An 18,769-nucleotide genomic window follows, 5' to 3' on the forward strand; every position below is an offset into this window, starting at 1 on the left:
GCACACATGGCTGAGATTTTGGGTTTAAGAAAGCTGGATAACGGTGCGACGACACAACTGCGTAAATTCTCAGATAAGGACAACTCTCATCTACGTGCGCTAAAATCCTTGGGCAGTGTGGAACAGATCGCCGGTTGCATCACGTTGCTGCAAAATAGCAGAGGATAGAGATCGTCAGAGCAGCGACTTTACAATGTAATAACAAAATCCAACATTTTTGCATGATCTCTGGAGACAAAAACTGCACTGGGATAAGAGCCTGTCAGGACACTCAAACACAGCGTGGGTCAACTTTTGAGCTGCTTTTGAGCATACTCGGCAGTGCCAGTATCCCCGTCGTGCACTTCCATCAGACAGTAAAGTTAAGGTTAGTAGAGTTTGTGATGCCGGTCTGAGCGCTAATGGGGCATGCAAATATGCAGTCTCAAATTTCCATGGCGACACCAGCGTTCCTCTCTTGTGCTCGAATTCGCGAGTCGCGCTCGTGAAAGCCATCACTGTATCAAAGCGAGAACTCTGCGGAGCTGCACTATTGGCTTAATTGTTGAGCGAAATATGCCACATGAAAGTGCTCATCTGTCGTTATTAATCTTTGTCAGATTCTGTCGGAGTTTTGGCTTGGATTTGCGATGATGCTCCGAATTCAATGTTTTCGTTGCCAATAGGGTTGAAGGAGCTGCATAGTGAGCTCTCCCGGTCTCGAATACGAAATCCATGGTAAATCCATACAGCTGATCCTATTAAATTTTATCGACAAGAACAGCTTGATTAAATATTTCCACAGATTGGTTAGGCCTGTTCATCTATTACTCAAGCGTTGCTTGATCACGATTATTTGCATTAGAATTTTAGAGCACATTGTAACACTCTAGAGCTAGGTGTCTGCTTTGCTTGTAGTTTTGATACGAATGGTATGTAATACACAGAAATATTTTGAACTATCAATAATGTGCTTGTATGTTTTTAATATCCTATTAAGTTGTTTCTTCCATGAGCTGCATTCAGCTCTCTCAAATACTCTCAATACTCTCAAATTCTTCACTATGTCTGGTAGTTTATTTAAACTATATCGATTTCCTTGATGTACTGGTAAAATATTGTGATTTGTAAAATTCAAATGCTGGGTTTTGAGCTTGCGAAGAAACTATAATTTGTACAGATAGATTCCATTTAATTATTTTGCGATGATTCTATTTTATTGAGGTCTTTCCCCTCTTTTGTACTTGTTTGTATTTGCTTGCACGATCTTCAGAATTGGAGTTGATGTGTAGGGGATCTTGGAATGATTGCTTCAAACGGTTTGTTAGAATTAAATTCCAAGTATTGGGGCGGAACTCGGTTAGTTTATGTTTGAATTAAATGTCGCAGTAGGGTATTTATATCTACATACATACAGAGTGGTATGTTATAAAAATCAACATATGGAAGCGAGCTGATATTCGTGTAGCAACTAGCGGATCACGCCCTGGTTCCGACTATGCCTAATTATATAACAATTAGATTTCTGTTTAAAGGACAGGTTCGTTTGTATTAAAATGATATTTTGAAATTAATGATAACAATAATCGATAGGATCACATAAAATATCATAAAATTAATAGATTTTGATTTATGCAGGATCACCTAATCCGACCAAAGAAAAGGCGTATGATACCTTAAAACAACAAAAGTTGAACTACTTTTATGTACCCTCCAAAACAAGATCTATAAGCTATTACTAAAATTCAAGTCACACTTATTTATTATAGGACAAAATTGACAAAATCTAAAATAAATGTATGAAAATCCATCCAATCGGCTTCAAACTCAACACCAAAGTTCTTTGTTAAAATTCATTTGAAGTGTGTTTCAATGTTGTTTTGGTCAAGTACAGGGTGCCTTATTTAGTGTCGCCCTCACAATGAAACTCGTTTATGTTGGCCTGCTTCGTGGATGCTGGGGGTGCCATCACAAGAGGGGCTGTGATGGTACCTCCCCCCCCCTCTCTCTCTCTCTCTCACTCTCTCTAGTGTGGAGAGATGGCCATAAGGATGGTATGGCCGACATGTCGATTGAGGGTGTGTCCATTGAAACGAACAAAATTTCCTTGCTTTACAGACCCATATTACGCCTATTTTTATGGCGGTTAACGCAAACAGGATGTAAACCATAAAGATGTGGTTTGTCGCTCTGCTTTTCATCTGAATAATGTCGTTTCGAATAATTAATGCTTGCAGGTGGAATTTGTGTAAGCTTAGGTCTTCGATAGTGTTGTTAATTTTCAAATATTTCCATTCTGGACCGTCGTATATTAAACCATTAATGTTCAGCATACAGTTCTTGTTAGCAGCATTTGCTGAACCTTTGGTGGTTCGAGGTCTACTGCAAGATGAAGTTATTATGTTGTTGACCGTATGAAATATAAAAATGTGCCTTTGGTCCACTTTTCTTCGTCTCTAAGATCACACGTTGTAGTTTGGTCTAAGAGTATGCCTTCTTTTTAGCATTAAGTCATTTATTCTTATTTTAAGCTGGGTCAATTTAAAGTTTACTGTTTCGACGGATAATTTAGCATGATTAAAGTCGTTAAGAGGTATTTGTTTACATTATCTATAAATGGTATTATAACTTTGGCGTTGCCTAGATTAATTTGAGCAAGTTGTTCCGTTAATTGTTGAATTTTTATACCCTGAACGCAATAAAAATGGGTATATAAGGGTATATTGCATTTGTGCAAAATGCAAGTGTATGTAACAGGCAGAAGGAAGCATTTTCCTAATAAAGTATATAAATTCTTGATCAGCACCAATAGCCGAGTCGATCTAGCCATGTCCATCTGTCCGTCCGTCCGTATGTATGAACGCAAGGATCTCAGAACATATAAAAGCTAGAGACTTGAAATTTTAGATGTAGGTGCTCCTAGTGCCTGCGCAGATCGAGTATGTTTCCGATAATCGATAACTTACTCCGTTTGTGGGTATAAAGCTTTTTTAAATATTCAGGTTCATTATTAAATGTCGCATCTCTGACAAAGTGATGTGGTCGCAGAAATCCTCATAATGTGTATAGTTTGTAGTGGAGTAAGATATCGTTATGATCGCAATTCAATTTTTCTTCTTTTAAAGATGAATGCAATCTCTCTCTTGGAGAATTGCTCGAAGATTGTTAAAAAGAAGTGACATGTAGTTCCATGTTGTATTGTTTGCAAAAATCTTTAAAAATTCTCCCTTAAAACGCCCTGATTTCAAATAATCTTCTCCGGAATGCCAAAGGAGGCGAGAAAACATCTCTTGGATTTTACATTATTTAAGTTGGCCGGAGTTGTGTATTCGGTCGCAAACTTGGAAAATTTATTGAGAATCATAAGAATTTTATTGCTATTGATGGTATATAAATCAATATGTATGATTTATAATGGTCTTGCTGGGGTTTCGGTTTCTTGATAAACTAGTTTTTGAGGCTGTCTATCATATTTTTAAGATTGACATATATTGCAATCATTAATAATAGCTGCCACTTTACATTTTAGTATGGGTGAGTAATGCTTTCTACTGAGATGAGCTAATGTTACTTCTATACCCCTGTGGTTGCTATTCCTGTGGTATTTTTTGATTTCTTGTTCTAATTTGTTTGAGTCTGTCATGTCCTCTAACATTATTGTACATTTGATCATTTTGTGCAGGCTTGTGGATAAGAAGTATTTTTTAAGACATTCTTCTATAAAATTGAAAATAATGTTGGGGGCGAAAACTGCGTACGTTCTGTTAGGCTTTAGGATTTTTCCTATTTGCGTTATTATGCCCTTATCGAAGTGGGGTTATAATATTACTCTTCTAATTTTGTTTTTGATTGGGGTTGAAACTTTTATTTGGGGGGTGTCGTTTTTTAGGAATGCTAGTTGTAGGCTATATTCGTTAACTGGTTTATTTGTTACCAGAATTGAAATTGTTGGGCTTGCTTCGTGACTGTACTGTGACGCAGCTAAGTGTGTCTGCTACGACATTTTCGGAATTCATAAGCCATATGAGTGATCTATGGTCTGTCACAATTTTGAATAATTTTCCAGCATTTCCTTTCTACTGATGAATAGTTTAATTCGGTATCCGTTAAATTTCGTTTAGCGAAAGATATTGGTTTTTTGTTATTAGGCGTTCATTCGAAGGGTACTGCCCCCATAGCTACGTTACTAGCGTCGGTAGTGAACCTGAATGTTTTAGTAAAGTCAGGGTATTGTAAAAGTGGATCGTTGCAAACAAGATTTTGACAAATTTCGAATGCAGATACGAATTCTTCGCTAATAATTACAGGATTTTTTCCTTTTAATTGTTTGTTATTTGTAATTTTCGCGAAGTCCCTAATGAATTTTCGGCAATGCCCCAATAATCACAGAAAAGACTTGATTTGATTTTTAGTCCTTGGAATTGGGAATAGCTTGATAGCATTAATCTTCTTTGGATTCGGTTTAATTTCCTTGTCAGTGATGACGTGTACTAAATATTTTATCACTTTCCTTAGAAACTCTGATTTGGCTGGTTGGAGTTTTAAATTTGCATTGTTGGGTTTATCAAATACCGCTTTTGAATCTCTAATGTGTTCTTGTAGGGGTGCCAAAAAAAAAATTATTATGTCGTCCAAATATATTAAACAATATTTGCCATTCAAATCAGCTAATACGCTGTCCATTATTCTTTGAAACGTGGCTGGGGCGTTGGTTCGAACACATTCAATGTGACCACCTTCCGCAGAAAAGGCGGTTTTATCAATATCTTTTGGATGCATCTCAAGTCTGGGGTAGTGAAATACTTTGCATTGCCTATTTTGTCTAAGATGTCGTTTATGTTTGGCATCGGGTATTTGTCCTTAACTGTCATTTCGTTTAATTTCCGGTAGTCTCTTACTAGTCTGCATTTATTTTCATTGGACGCATCCATCTTTTTTGATAACAAAAAGGTTGGAGCGCTCCATGGAGAGTAGTTGTGTTTGCTTTGATTAGGTATCCTATTTGTTCGTCGAGGTGCTAATTGAACATTTAAGTCCGCGTTATAATTATGCAATTGAGAATGTTGTTGCTCGACCTTATGCATGGAGCCTTGGAGGCTGCGAATTCCCTGGATATCTGTTCGACTGTCTCTATTGTTCGGGGTTTAATGGACCGATATAGAAGGGCATGTTGCGTATTTCGTAAATCATTAGTCAAGTCGACTCAAAGGGACATTGTGCCCCACATATAATTATTAGTGGCCTCCTCGTGGTGACCCTGGGTGATTGTCCGAGGTTGATTCGGACAACCAGCTAATTCGTGTGGCGAAAACATAAAGACGACCCATTCTTAGGCCGGTGGAGGCCAAACTGGGTAGTATACATCTACGGCAGTCGACCAAAACTGTAAGTAAATTTGGTACGACGGGTAGCCAAGAGCCCACGGAACTTGTTCCGTCTTGACTTTTTAGTTGCGGCCCTTCGGGGAGTTTCGTGGTGGCTGTGGTTTATACCCAAAACGTGGGTAGAGCTTGCTCGACGTAGAGTTGCGTTTCAACCAAAACATAGCTTTTTATGAGGTTTTAGACCGGCCTCACCTCCCACCAATGAGGGAAAGTATTGCCTCCGCCCGGCATTCATTCAATTGGTACCGAAGGGACACTGTTCGAGCAGGGACAGTGTCCTGGAAGGGCGATAGTCCGACGCATTGTTTCGGCTCATATTTTCGAATACCGTGAGATTAAGCCAACATGACAGGTGCTCACGATAAGCCCACCGACTATGTCTGTCTCTATTGTTGGTCGGAATTGTTTTCTTTAGGCATGATCGCCGGAGTGTTATTATGTTTTATTTGCTTACAATTGTCTATTCCATAACTTTCGTTATCGCTGCGTTTGTCGTACCGCCTATCGTTATTGTTTTGATTTTTGTTACTATCGTTGCGTCCAGGCCTGGACGTGCCCCGTGGTCTATATTCTCGATTTTGATCTTGGTTTTTCCTATTTTCTTGTGAGGAAAATATTTCTCTTTTTTTATTGCCCACACTAGGGCCTATCGAAGATTGGTCGGTCTCATGGACCTAACAGTGGCTCCTAATGGGCCTCTAATTCCTGACAGGAAAAAATTTAGACTTATGTCTACAAATAAGTTTTTTTTTTTTTGGTTTTATCAATAAGGGTGCAGATTCCTTTGTTTAGGTTAATCTGAACAAGGCAAGTTTGATTTCACAGACTGTCGTACAAATCGCGTTGGGATCTTGAACTAATATCCCAGTAGAAGCAGATTCCTTTGTTTCGGTTAAGCTGAACAAGGCAAGTTTGATTTCACAGACTTTGTCGTGCAATCGTTGGGACGATCCCCCTTAAACTAATATCCCAGTAGAAGCTCCGGCTTCTATTTTCGCATCGCCTCAAGCTTTGCCCTTAATCTTGTTCCTAAATGTTCTTAAAAGACCCATAAGGGATCTGATCGGTTCCTCTAATAAGTAGAAGAATTTTTTCCACATTATTAAGAAAGTGTCTTAGGGTTACCGTCGTACGATGGTAGTAATCGGATCGCGTCTGGTATCTTTAAAGCTGACATCGCGTTCATTTGGTTTCTTAATGTCTCTTCTTAATTATGAGGAGGCGAACTTGATATTAACATAATTGAAGTGTTATCGTCCGCTCTAACAAATCTAACGCCCGAAAGGCTAGAACTGATTCTTTGTTTACTTCTGGTGTTTGAAATGAGTCTCTTCAATCTCCCAATATTTGACATTTACTAGCTTCTGTCCGAACCTTGGTTATTTGCAATTGTTATCCTGCTATCTTTTCAAATTTGGAATTAATTTGTTAATGTTTTAATTATTATGATTTTAAGTGTTGGTGTTTTAGACTTATGTATCTAGGGTGTACAATGTTTTGTTTTTTTGTGTAGGTTACTTATTACTAGTTTTCCATTAGGTTGTGTTTAGTATGTAGTTATATACGAAAGTTATATATATACGGTGAAGGTCGCCGTGGTGGAACGTGTATCTTATCTGTAGATTGACTTTTGTGAGTGGTAAAACAAATAATTGCATATTTTTGTTTTTGTAAAAAAAAACTATAATTTTGAATGTCGTTCGGATGGTCATGTTCTTCTAGTCAATAAGTCGCACTGAAATACCGATTCGAACATATTAGTTGCAACTCTTTTGTCGCGAACGGGGGATGGTTTAATTAATTGTGAATTTCTGCGTTTGGTGTACAAGTTGCTTTGAAATGTAGCACCATTTGACAAATATTTGAACTTGTTGCTCTTGTAGGCTACTTATTCGCTGGGTTTGATAATGAGTTGCTGCCTTAGGTCAATAAATCGCCTTAAAATAAAGCCACCATTGCAACTTCTTCAAACTTGTTTTTGTGTTGGAAGCGAATTTTTCGCAGGGATTGATAATGTGTGGCTCCCTTTGGTCTATAAGTCGCCCTGAAAATTAGTTCTTGTCAGTCGCCCTGAAATACAAGTTCGACTACAACGGTTTTGATTTTGAGTCACTATTCGTACCACATTTTATATTTCACTTTATATTTATTTGCAGCTGAACTTGCACTAGTTGTACGAGAAGATTTTTTGTTTGCTTGCTTCATAACATTGCGTTGAAATTCGTAAGTCGCTTTGAAACAGTTTCAACTTCACTGTTTGTACTGCTGTGTGTGTGTGTTTTACTTTATCTATTCAGTTGTTGTTGTATTTAATATTGCTGTGACTTTGATTTCTATCATTGTTTTCTTATTATAATTATTCCCTGAACCCATTAAAAATGGGTATAAGGGTATGTTGTCTTTGTGCAAAATCCAAATGTATGTAACAGGCAGAAGGAAGCTTCTCCGACGCCATAAAGTGTATATATTCTTGATCAGCATCAATAGCCGAGTCGATCTAGCCATGTCCGTCTGTCTGTCCGTCCGTCCGTCTGTCCGTATGTAAGAACGCAAGGATCTCAGAACCTATAAGAGCAGAGACTTGAAATTTTAGATGTAAATGCTCCTAGTTCCTGCGCAGATCGAGTTTGTTTCCGATAATCGATAACTTTCTCCGTTTCCAAGCAATCGATATCGATATCCTGTTTTTGGGCAATTTTGGTAAATAATAAAAGCTAGAGTCACCAAACTTGACAAATAGCTTCTAAAATGAAATATATATGTACATTTGATGTTGGAAGAAGAGGGTTCAGGGCATCCCATAGTCGGGAGCTCCCGACTAGAACCTCTTACTTGTTTTTTTTTGTATTTTGAGAGAAAATATGTATTTTAAACACATTCGCTCTACCATAGCACCTTTTCTTTACAGATTTTATTTTAATTTACAAGATAATGATAGAAGGGTACTTCATGATCCGTAGTCCGACCAGTTACTAGAGAACCTTGTCGAGTGATAAAGGAGACTTCCTTGGTACCTTGTAATGCTTCGTGGATGCTTGGGGGTGCCATCTCGAGAGGGGCTGATATGATAACTCGCTTGTTGTAGTAATAAAGATAAATTTAGAAAAGAAGTTCCCTTGACAGCCAAAAAAAAAAAAACAGTTTCACCGGTAGGGCTCGAACTCGCGACAGAACAAACCACTTGCTATGCCTCTACTCAACAGCCACACCAATAATTGAGTATTAAAAAAACAAATTAAAATAACATCACAGAAAACAATCGCAATTGCAATGCTGAATTGCATATGATAGAATTCGAAGCAGACGCGCATAAATGTGTGTGCTCATGTATACAGAAATATAATGAGTTTGAGGCCGATCGGATGGTAAATAAAAAAGTTTCATATAAACATTTATTGCGGTTTTGCCTCAGTTATAGGTGAAATTTTTGGAAGCTCCGTATAAACGTGTAGCTATGTATTTGTAGAATATGGATTTGAATTTTCTGAATTTGTCCATTCATTGATAATCTGTATTAACGCATTAGATTGCTTATAACGGTGACCAGCAATAGCCTTGGTGGTGTTTCTTGATGTAATATTTTTGTTTGTCTGCAAATAAAATAATCTGTACAACGATTAAAATTTTAGAATTAATATCAATTGTCATTATAACAAAACGCAATTAATTATGCGTACCCATAGAAGAAAAAATGTCCTTTTCTTTGGTAGACGGGAAGAGGAGACATGACATACGACGCAGACTGATGTAGGCTCAATAAGTGGACAATATTAGGGAGACGAGATCGTCGCATGTAGGGTGGGTAAGCCTGGGTCTTGAACCGGGATCCTTTCAGGTGAAAGTTAAGTAAGTAAGAAATAATAGTAAAGAGTAATAGTGTGTTTTTTTTTGTATAATAGTCTCACATTTGTTGTTGTTTGTTTTTAGTCTCTGCTGTTTATGTGGTTCATTTTAGTAGTTCGTCTTGCTGTGGTGTTGTTTAAGGATGTTTAATGTAGCGGCGATGATATTGATTGTGCAGACTGCGGACCGGGGATGGGACTGCCCCTTAGAACCGATGAGCCAAAGGGAAAAAGCACGACCGAAGATAGTCTTTCCCATACGGTCCTTTATAGGAAGCAATTCAATGCTAAGAGCGCAATTTCATGAGTCCCATAGAAAAAATTCGCATGGCCAGTTAATTTGCATTGGACAGCATGTTAGGCGAATTGGAGAATAGACCTCCAACTCAGATATTAGGTTTTGCAATAAACTTCACGTAGTTTGTTCTCGAGCGGCTACGAAACAATTTAGTCTGCACTACTATATGCATATACCATTCATGAATAGCACAGAAATTAAAGCATAAATATTATATTGTAAACCAAACCCCAAATTTACTATTCTGGCCATTAATATCGGCGATAAGCGATGGCTTAAGTTTATTAATTGATTCGTACTTAGTTCACTAAAGTAACATCATAAGAAATACTTCGGTAGTTATTTTTTTTTATAAAAATACGTATCTATGGAAAAAATTATGTAGTTCATGAACTTGTTAAATATTGCACCTTAGGATTGAGTTAACTAGGTAGTGGACTATTCTCAGTACATGACGCTGTTAACAACTTAAATTGCCGATTGATCATTGCAATACGCAATAACTACAATTCACACAGGAATTCAAAAACAAAATACATTGACTTACCACAAGTGTAAAATTAAAAAAAAAAAAAGAAGAACACTACAAACCAATAAGAACAAGTAAGAGGTTCTAGTCTGGAGCTCCCGACTAGGGAATACCCTGAACCTTCTTATTCCAACACCATATGCAGTTCGCACAACTAACTGCATTACTTGTTGACGACTCTACTCAACGTCCATACCAACCCAAAAAAAAAAACAGTTTTCCCGGTAGAGCTTGAACTCGCGACAGACCGCGGCACTTGCTATACCTCTAATCAAGAGCTACACCAATAGTTAAGTATTATAGAAAAAAAATGAATTAAGATCCCAGGACAGAAAACAATCACAACGTATTTGTGTGTACAAGTTAATTCAAAAAATTATTAAACGATAAAAAAATATAATTTTTATGGAAGCAAGACTTCCTTTATTTTATGTTAATTTGCAACTGAATAAATTTTATGTACCCTAGTAACCTGTGGCTTAGCGGCAGCGGCGTCGCTGCTGAGGTAATAGCAAAGACACCAAGTCAGCATTTTGCTGCACTTCTTATAAGGTGTTGTAATGTGTCTTATTATGACTGTGTGAACTTATTTGTTGTTAACTCTTCCCCCTTTGATTTAAGCTTGTCCTCAAGCGGTCATCAGAAGAAGGGTATGTTGTTGAACCTGAGGTTGTTGGCATCTGTATTTTGAATTTGGATATGTGCTGTTTTTTTTCTGGCTCTCTTTTGTTCTTTGTTTAGTTGCAGTATTCTTATTTCTCTTTATTACGAGTAATATACAGGTAAGAAGCATGGTAACTATGAACAGAGCTATGAAACCGACTCTATTTGCTATAGAGTGCGTCTGAAGTTCTTGCATGTGTTTTATGTTGTTGATGTGCAATTCTTCTAATGCTTCCAGAGAAAGAATCTTAATTCTTTGATGTATTATTTTGTCAGTTGTTGTTCGTACGGTTGTGTTTCTATTTTCTTTACCTATTTCTTTTTTGTATGTGGGCGACAGTTTTGTACCAAATCTGGTAGTGACTTTGACGAATATTTCTTGACCTGGTGTATAGGTTCGTATGTCGTTACGTTTTTGGTAATGATTCTGCAACTCTGTCGATTGTTTCTGTTTGAGTCTGTCAATGTTCTCCTTCCTAGCTTTTTCGTATTGGTCTGGGTCTGTAGTCACGTTTCTGCCGAAGAATATGTCTAATAGTCTCTTGTTAGTTGTCGAGTGTATAATGTAGTTGTAGTCGAATGTTGATTTGTTAAGTTGTTCTTCGAATGTTCTGTGTTTCTTTCTACCTGACCATTCACTGCGCTTTTGTAGGGTGGATTTTTATACTTCTATACCTATTTGGTCCTGCATCATAAAAGTGATTGTGGCTGAATTAAGCGATTTTTCGTTATCTACTACAACGCCTTTAGGTACGACAAAATTAAAAAGGGTTTCATGAAATGATTTCTTAATGACTTCTGTTGCCCTAGTTTGGTTATTCGTCCCTGAGCTTAATTCGAATATTTGTCTAGTAGTACTAAGTTTATTTCTGTCGTGTATATGTCGATGTGGATTGTATGTCCTGTGTATTCGGGATTTGGTGTTTCTTTGAGTTTTGGGTTAGTGGGATGCTTATTTTTCTTCTTTACAAACCTGACACTGTTTGACTAATTCTGTTATTCGTTGTTTCATTTTTGGAAATATAATCTTATGGAAAATTGCATTTTGTTTTCTAGTGCGTTGCTGTGAGCTCTGTTGTGTGCAACCAATATTTTCTCATCTTGTTCTGTTTCATTTGTTAAATCTTTTACTTGAGACTGTGTGAATCTAATCTTGAAGTTACTAACATATTGGGGATATATCTGCTGAATTTGGCTCCTGATTTCTTCTGAGTTTATTATATCGTTGATTACTAATGGGTTTAGATGAGCTTTCAGTATTTGGGTAAGGTCGTGTTCTGAGAAATTTGGTTGGGTAATCGTATGCCTGGAATGTTGGGAGTGGGATTTGGAATTCGTAATTTATTTCGTTGGCTCTACTGAGAAATATCTGGTTTTTGATACATTTATTGGTGCTTCCATGCTCGGAATTTAGTTGTAACTTTACTGCTTTACTAATGTCGGCAATTTATATGCCAGAATCTGGCTAACCGTGGCTGCTATCATCTGCTCCGCGTTATTCGCTATTACTCTATTTTGTAAATGTTCGTTTTATCTGTCGATATGTCGTTGTCTGTTCAAGTTATGCCCACCTACCTGTGGTTGATCAGATACTATTGGGGGCCTAACTAAATTGATTTCATTAGCCATAAGCGAGATGTATTACTTATATTGAATATTTTAGCATATTTTTAAAGTATATTTAACTCCCGTATTAATTTTTTATACCAGTGGCTGGCTTCTTCCTTCTACTTTGGAGGGTCCCTTGGGAGTCGCAAAGTTGGAAATAATTTTTACTACGTTCGTAGTCTTTATATATGTTTATCGTTTTACACTTCTTTATCTTGCTTATTGTTCTACAATATTTTGTATATCTTATTCTTATAATTCTATTTCACTTTTGTGTAAGTTGTTTGTTCGTTTGTTTGTTTTTCACTTAATTTCTAACTTACAGTAAAATTTCTGATGTGACAACCTCTCCTGCCGGTCCGAATTTCATCGTTTTTTAAGCCTTTGGGTGTCCTGCGTAAAATTGAACAATTAAGTTCCAATTTCCGTTCGCAAATTTCACCAATCGTTGAATTTAATGGACGAGAGTTGCACAGTTTTTATTTTCGCGTATAACTGACTACTGTGTTGAAACACGAGCCGGTCACTGCTCGGGCGCCAGTTAATTCCAAAGTTTATTAAACGATGAAAAAAATTTTATTTGTATGGAAGCAAGAGATCCTTTATTTAATGTTAACTTGCAACTGAATAAACTTAAATCAATTCGAGCCCTAGTAAACTGTGGCTTAGCGGCAGCGGTGTCGCTACTGATGTTATTAGCCCGTTGGGGAATTCTTTTGGGAATTTTCGGCGATTGCTAATAAGCGCGTGGAGGAAATGGCACAGACTCCAAGTAAGCATTTCGCTGCACTTCATATGAGATGTTGCAATGCTTCTTATTGGGACTGTATGAACTTATTTGTTTGTTTACTCTTCCCCCTTTGATTTAAGCTTGTCCTCAAGCGATCATCAGAAGAAGGGTATGTTGTTGAACCTGAGGTTGTTGGCATCTGTATTTTGTATTTGGATATGTGCTGGTTCTTTTTTGGGTCTCTATTGGTCTTTGTTCAGTTGCAGTATTCTTATTTTTCTTCATTACGTGTAATATCCAGGTAAGAAGGATGGCAACTGTGAACAGAGCTATGAAACCGACTCTATTTGCTCTATTGTTGATTTGCAATTCTTCTAATGCTTCCAGAGAAAGAATCTTTATTCTTTCGTTTTCTACTGGGGTTATTTGTCTTGTGTAAATTCCTGGGGTCATGACTGTGACCTCTAAGTTGCCGATCTCTTGTTTGTTATGAAAGAGGTTCCGTTCCAATTAATCATGTAGGTGCCTCTCGTGCGTTTCTCCTTTTCTTGCTATCTAATTGTGCCGTTGAAGTCTTTCACTAGTATAAATCCATCGTTGATTTTTTCGATCTCCGGGATTTGGTCTACATTGCTAAGGCCACAAAGCGATTGCTCTCCACTAACTAACTTAGGAATACAATTACTAGTGTTAGAGTTTACAATTTTTGATTTGTTACAAATTTTAATGTTATGATATCTTTTACAATTGTTGTTTATGCCATTTTATTGCAAATAAACAGTTCGTTAAATTCTAAATTTATTATATTGTTGTTTTTCACTATTAGCTTTATTACAGTATTTTTGCAGTCTATTTCTTCTAAATTTGAAACTTTTACAATATAAAACAGGGTTGTTGCAAACTGCAAAATGGAAAAATATATCCGTAAATTCTAGCTTTTATTGCATTTTGTTGCTTTTATTAAAATTATCGTTAATATTGGTCTGTAATTTTGATGTGTTTTTATGTTACTTTGATGTATTATTTTGTCAGTTGTTGTTCGTACGGTTGTGGTTCTATTTTCTTTACCTATTTCTTTTTTGTATGTGGGTGACAGTTTTGTACCAAATCTGATAGTGACTTTGGCGAATATTTTTTTGACCTGGTGTATAGGTTCGTATGTCGTTACGTTTTTTGTTATGATTCTGCAACTCTGTCGATTGTTTCTGTTTGAGTCTGTCAATGTTCTGCTTCCTAGCTTTTTCGTATTAGTCTGGGTCTGTAGTTACGTTTCTGCCGAAGAATATATCTAATGGTCTCTTGTTAGTTGTCGAGTGTATAAATTAGGTTTTAAATAATAAGTCCTCGCGGATTATTTTGATAGAACTTTATTTTAATAATGATTTATACACTAGTGATTTAAACACTAGGCCGACAATCCTTAGTGAGTGAGTTAAATTATACACGAAGTCGCTGGGCCGATGTGCCGCAGTGAAAGTCGAATTAAAAACTAAATTTACAAAAGATTGATCAAAAATACCTAAGCTATTGTTTGATTTCACAACGGCCGCTAGAATGCTTAGCTTGCGCCTCGTGCGCTGCCGTCGTGCAAGAACATCCGGCCCAGAGCTATGTCAGCATCTGCGGCTGGTGTTATGTTGCATTTTGCTGACCCCTGTTAGCTCGTAAGAACATCCGGCTCAGTGCTATATCAGCATCTGGAGCTGGTTTCGTTGGCCTCTGTTAACTGCTCCCCTTTTAAGTTAAGGCCGCTCTCGACCGTTGCTATCTCGGCAATCACCTTCTTAATCTCCTTGGCCAATGCCATGTTTTTGGTGAACCGACGGTAGGTGACTCCGACGCAAATTATGGTGCAACACAGAGCACCCAACAAGAAGGCTATTACCACGCTGTCGACGCTTCTAATTTCGTCCTTGACTTCCTTGATGATCTCCAGGTTACGTTCAGGCGATGAAGGTAGGGGAGACTCAACAGGTCTTGGTGGCCGGTGACGTTCAGAAGGGGAGATGCCGCCATGCCGGGGAACTTACTCTAGACGTTGTTGCGATTCAAGTACTTAGTTTCATTGATCAGAGCCCAATTATTGAACGTGATTAAATTCGTTCCGTGAACCCTCAGTACCGTTGTTAACGCAAACTTTAGCAGGCCGATTATTGATGATCAGAATTCCGTCATCGACCCATGTGATCGGGTCTAAGTGACTCGGCTGCATTTGGCAGTTTGCCAAGCCACCAGCATCCAGCTCTCTGGCACAAGAGCTGGTCGGTGAAAGTTGACAAAAGGTTCCTCCCGGCGTGTAAGTGCAATTCATAAGGGCAAGCACTTGATCTCCGCACTCAGCTATAATGTTGTCGTCAATTTGTAACACAGCATTCTCATGTGCAACTGGATACAGCATCACCTTTCTGCAAGCCATTTTGATTTTCGGGAACTTAATGATAAAGTGAAGGGCATTAACAAATTGTAATACTTTCACGGACGCAACGGACATAAGGTCAGCTATTGAAGTACCTGTGGGTTCATCGACCCAAACAGATTTCACATCTGCGTGATCTAATATATTTGGGCTTATGGTATTAATTTTTGCAAGGGTAACAGCGAGCATAAAATTCTGCATTTCCATCAGCAACATTCTATTCCGAGCTAAAAGAGTTTCGTATAAATTCCCGGAATCTATCTGATTCTTTTTTGCAGCTTTTAGTAATGTGTTGACACTTGCGAGTTGATTGATTTGTTCCTGAACTTTTGTGTTGATAGCTACCTGTCGGTTGTTAGAGTTCACCAACTGTAGCTAAGTGAATTTGATCTTCTCGAAGTCACTGGCGTCAGGTATTCCCGCAACTACTTTGAGGGCTGTGCCCAAGAAATCTAAACTTCTTGCCACCCTGTGGTGCACACCAAGAGCTTCTAACAGATCTCTGAGGTGGGACGCATCTGCGCTTAGAAGCTTTCTCATGTGTGACTGCGGAAACACTTCACATAGCTTCATTGTTTCGTTTACCATTTTCTCGTATTCAGAGATGTTTGCTGTGCGCCTGACGAAATTGAATTCCTCCCAGACCTGAACTTGGCCCTCAACAATGGGAATATACTTGGCGTGTGTGTAATTAGTCACATGCGCTGCCGCGTTTGCAAAAAATATAAATAGCAGAAACCCGAACCTGCGGAAGACAGACATTTTCTAAAGGAAATGCTAAGTGGCGTAAATATTAAAACTTGAAGGTGAAGCCTAGTGGCACAAATGTTGGAACTTATAGTTAAATTCAAGATGCATATAATCGATGTTTTATTTCAGCTCTCGTCCTACTAAAGGTTGTCCTTGTGGACCACCCTCCCTCCAATGAGAACGGTCGTACCAAGGTCTGCCTCTACGATCCGTTCTTCACATAACGGCGTGAGTTTATTGCCAAGCCTGCGGTTTCTTTTTACTAGAACTTTTTCGTCTACTTCAAAGACTCTATTCTGTCGCTGGTCGTTCAACCTAGCACGGAGCGCATTTGTGCACTTCTTAACTTTGCTGATATTTCCCTTTCGGGTTCGCCTGACGGCACATGAAGGGCATCAACAGGTCTCTTGTTGATGACCGAATGTATTGTCTTGTTATACTCAATCGTGGCAAGCATTATGACTTCGACTGAGTCACTGATGTTTCTCTCCAGCCTGAGACAACGTGCCAGCTCGGCTAGCGTGCTATGGAAGCGCTCGACTTGGCCATTGGAGGTGCTATGTAGCGGCGGCGCATTAAAAATATGGATTCCATAGTTATTTAACAACAGGGTCTTTATCGTTTGAGAATTCATCGAAGGCTCGTTGTCGCAATAAATTGTGGAAACAAATTCGTGAGCTACAGTAGTGGAGCTTTTAAATCCCCTATAGTGCGCGACTGAATTGGTTGTACGACTGCAAATTTAGAGAACTTATCAACATAGGTCAAACAAAATTTGTTGTCCGTAGAAAAAATGTCAATGTTTAGCAATTCCCCTGGAGTCTCAGGGATCGGAGTTTCTCCCAGCTCCTGTCTTTTCGGGTGTCTATCGTATTTGGCTGCTGAGCAGATTCTACAACTTTCCACAGTTTCTTTAGCTAACTTCGCCATTTTAGGGAAATAGTATTCTGATAACACTTGCTTAACATTTTCTTGAGCTGCTCTGTGCTCTCTATTATGTTCGGCAACGAGAATTTCTCTCCTCCAATGTGCAGGTTGCAATAGAGGGCATTGACTGCATTTGGATTAATCAAGTCAAGCAGTTCATCTAAAAGGGCTGTGCGATCAGTGAAGCCCACTTCATGACGCCTCTTGTCCCCGAAAAGAATGAGGTTGCGTTTGGTGGGGACGCGTACCGCTTCAATGACAATCTGATTTTGGAAACAATTAAGTGTCTTTTCGGTCGACTCAATTGTATAGGTCAAAGACAGCTCGCTGTGGACTGTGGCTGCGCAGGAATTAGTATTCAGCTCATCAAGAGTGTTGAGCTGTTGTCGCGATAGCGCATCAGCAACTAAATTCTCCTTGCCTGGATTATAGACTATTCGCGCATTCGTTTCACCAATGCGCGCATTCCATCTTTTAATTTTGGCGTTCGGGTTTGACTCAGAAACGGCAAAAGTTAACAGTTGGTGGTCCGTGAAAATGTTAATGTCTTTTACTCCATATAAGTAGTGACAAGCTACGTCACTAAGGGCCCAAACTATAGCCAAAAGTGCTCGCTCGTTGGTGGCGTAGTTCACCTCCGAGGGTTTCAATGTTCTGGAAATCATTGAGATGGGGCGACCCTCTTGAAAAAGCGCTGCCCCTATGCCGTAAGCTGAAGCGTCTGTCGTTAGATCAAACGGCTTCTTAAAGTCAGGGTATCTGAGCATGACGTTTTCTGACGACAAAATGTTGCGTAGCTTTTGGAATGCGTGACGCTGAATCTCAGAGAATTCTACCGGGATGTTTCGCGATCTATGTTTACTTACTGACCCATTCTCGCCCTTTAGAAGATAAGAAATGGGTTTTGCTATTGAGGCAAAGTCTTTGATGAAACACCTATAGTAACTAGCCAGTCCTAAAATTTATCTGATCTCGAATACATTCTTTGGTTCTGGGAACTCCTGAATCGCTTTGACTTTTTCGTGGTCCGTTGTAGCTCCATTACTGGTTACCACGAAACCAAGAAAACCTACGCTCTTCTTAAAAAAAACGCGATTTTTCCTTGGAGGTTCTCATATTTGCCTCGTACAGGCTCTTTAAGACCCACTCTACATGTTGGACATGAGAACTTTCGTCTTTTAAGAAGACGATGACATCGTCAACGTAGACATATCAAGATTTGCCAATTTGCTCACGCAGTACGTCGTCAACAGTTCTTTGGAAGATGCTGGCCGCATTCTTCAACCCAAAGGTAAGCCGACAAAATTCGTACTTCCCCCCGTTAACTGCAAAGGCTGTTTTTCACGGCCACGCTCTGCTAGCGTGATCTGGTGATAGCCGGATTTTAGGTCCATTGTCGAAAAGTATTTAGCTTTGCCAAAATTCCCCAAAAACATTGGAATGTTAGGCATAGGGTATCTGTCTGCGATGGTTTTCTCGTTAAGCTTGCGAAAATCCATTATTAGCCGCATTCTTGTTACCAAACTCGTCCGTCCCCTTCTTGTCCACCACCCAAATGGGGTTGTTGTAGGGGGAGACAGATTTTTTGATGATACCGTTCTTCAGAAGGCTTTGAATCAGTGGTCCTGATGGTTGCCACCACT

General features: G+C 38.7%; 1 protein-coding gene across 10 annotated transcripts in view; it reads left to right on the forward strand.

The window, feature by feature from the left end:
- LOC26531925 (tetratricopeptide repeat protein 21B) overlaps positions 1-18,769 on the forward strand; it is a 161,649-nt gene that overhangs the window by 10,884 nt on the left and 131,996 nt on the right. For 2 of the 10 annotated variants that reach the window (XR_011416261.1, XM_070207612.1), the window contains one exon: positions 1-367. The exons of 7 other annotated variants lie outside the window; for them this stretch is intronic. Coding sequence is in view for 1 of the 3 variants with exons in the window: in XM_032433959.2 (XP_032289850.1) it covers positions 1-168 (168 nt within the window). In the remaining 2 variants the exon portion in view is untranslated. One more of the 10 variants, XM_032433959.2, reaches the window with a different exon arrangement.

The sequence above is a fragment of the Drosophila virilis genome, chromosome 2, assembly GCF_030788295.1.
Source record: "Drosophila virilis strain 15010-1051.87 chromosome 2, Dvir_AGI_RSII-ME, whole genome shotgun sequence".
Classification (NCBI taxonomy): domain Eukaryota; kingdom Metazoa; phylum Arthropoda; class Insecta; order Diptera; family Drosophilidae; genus Drosophila; species Drosophila virilis.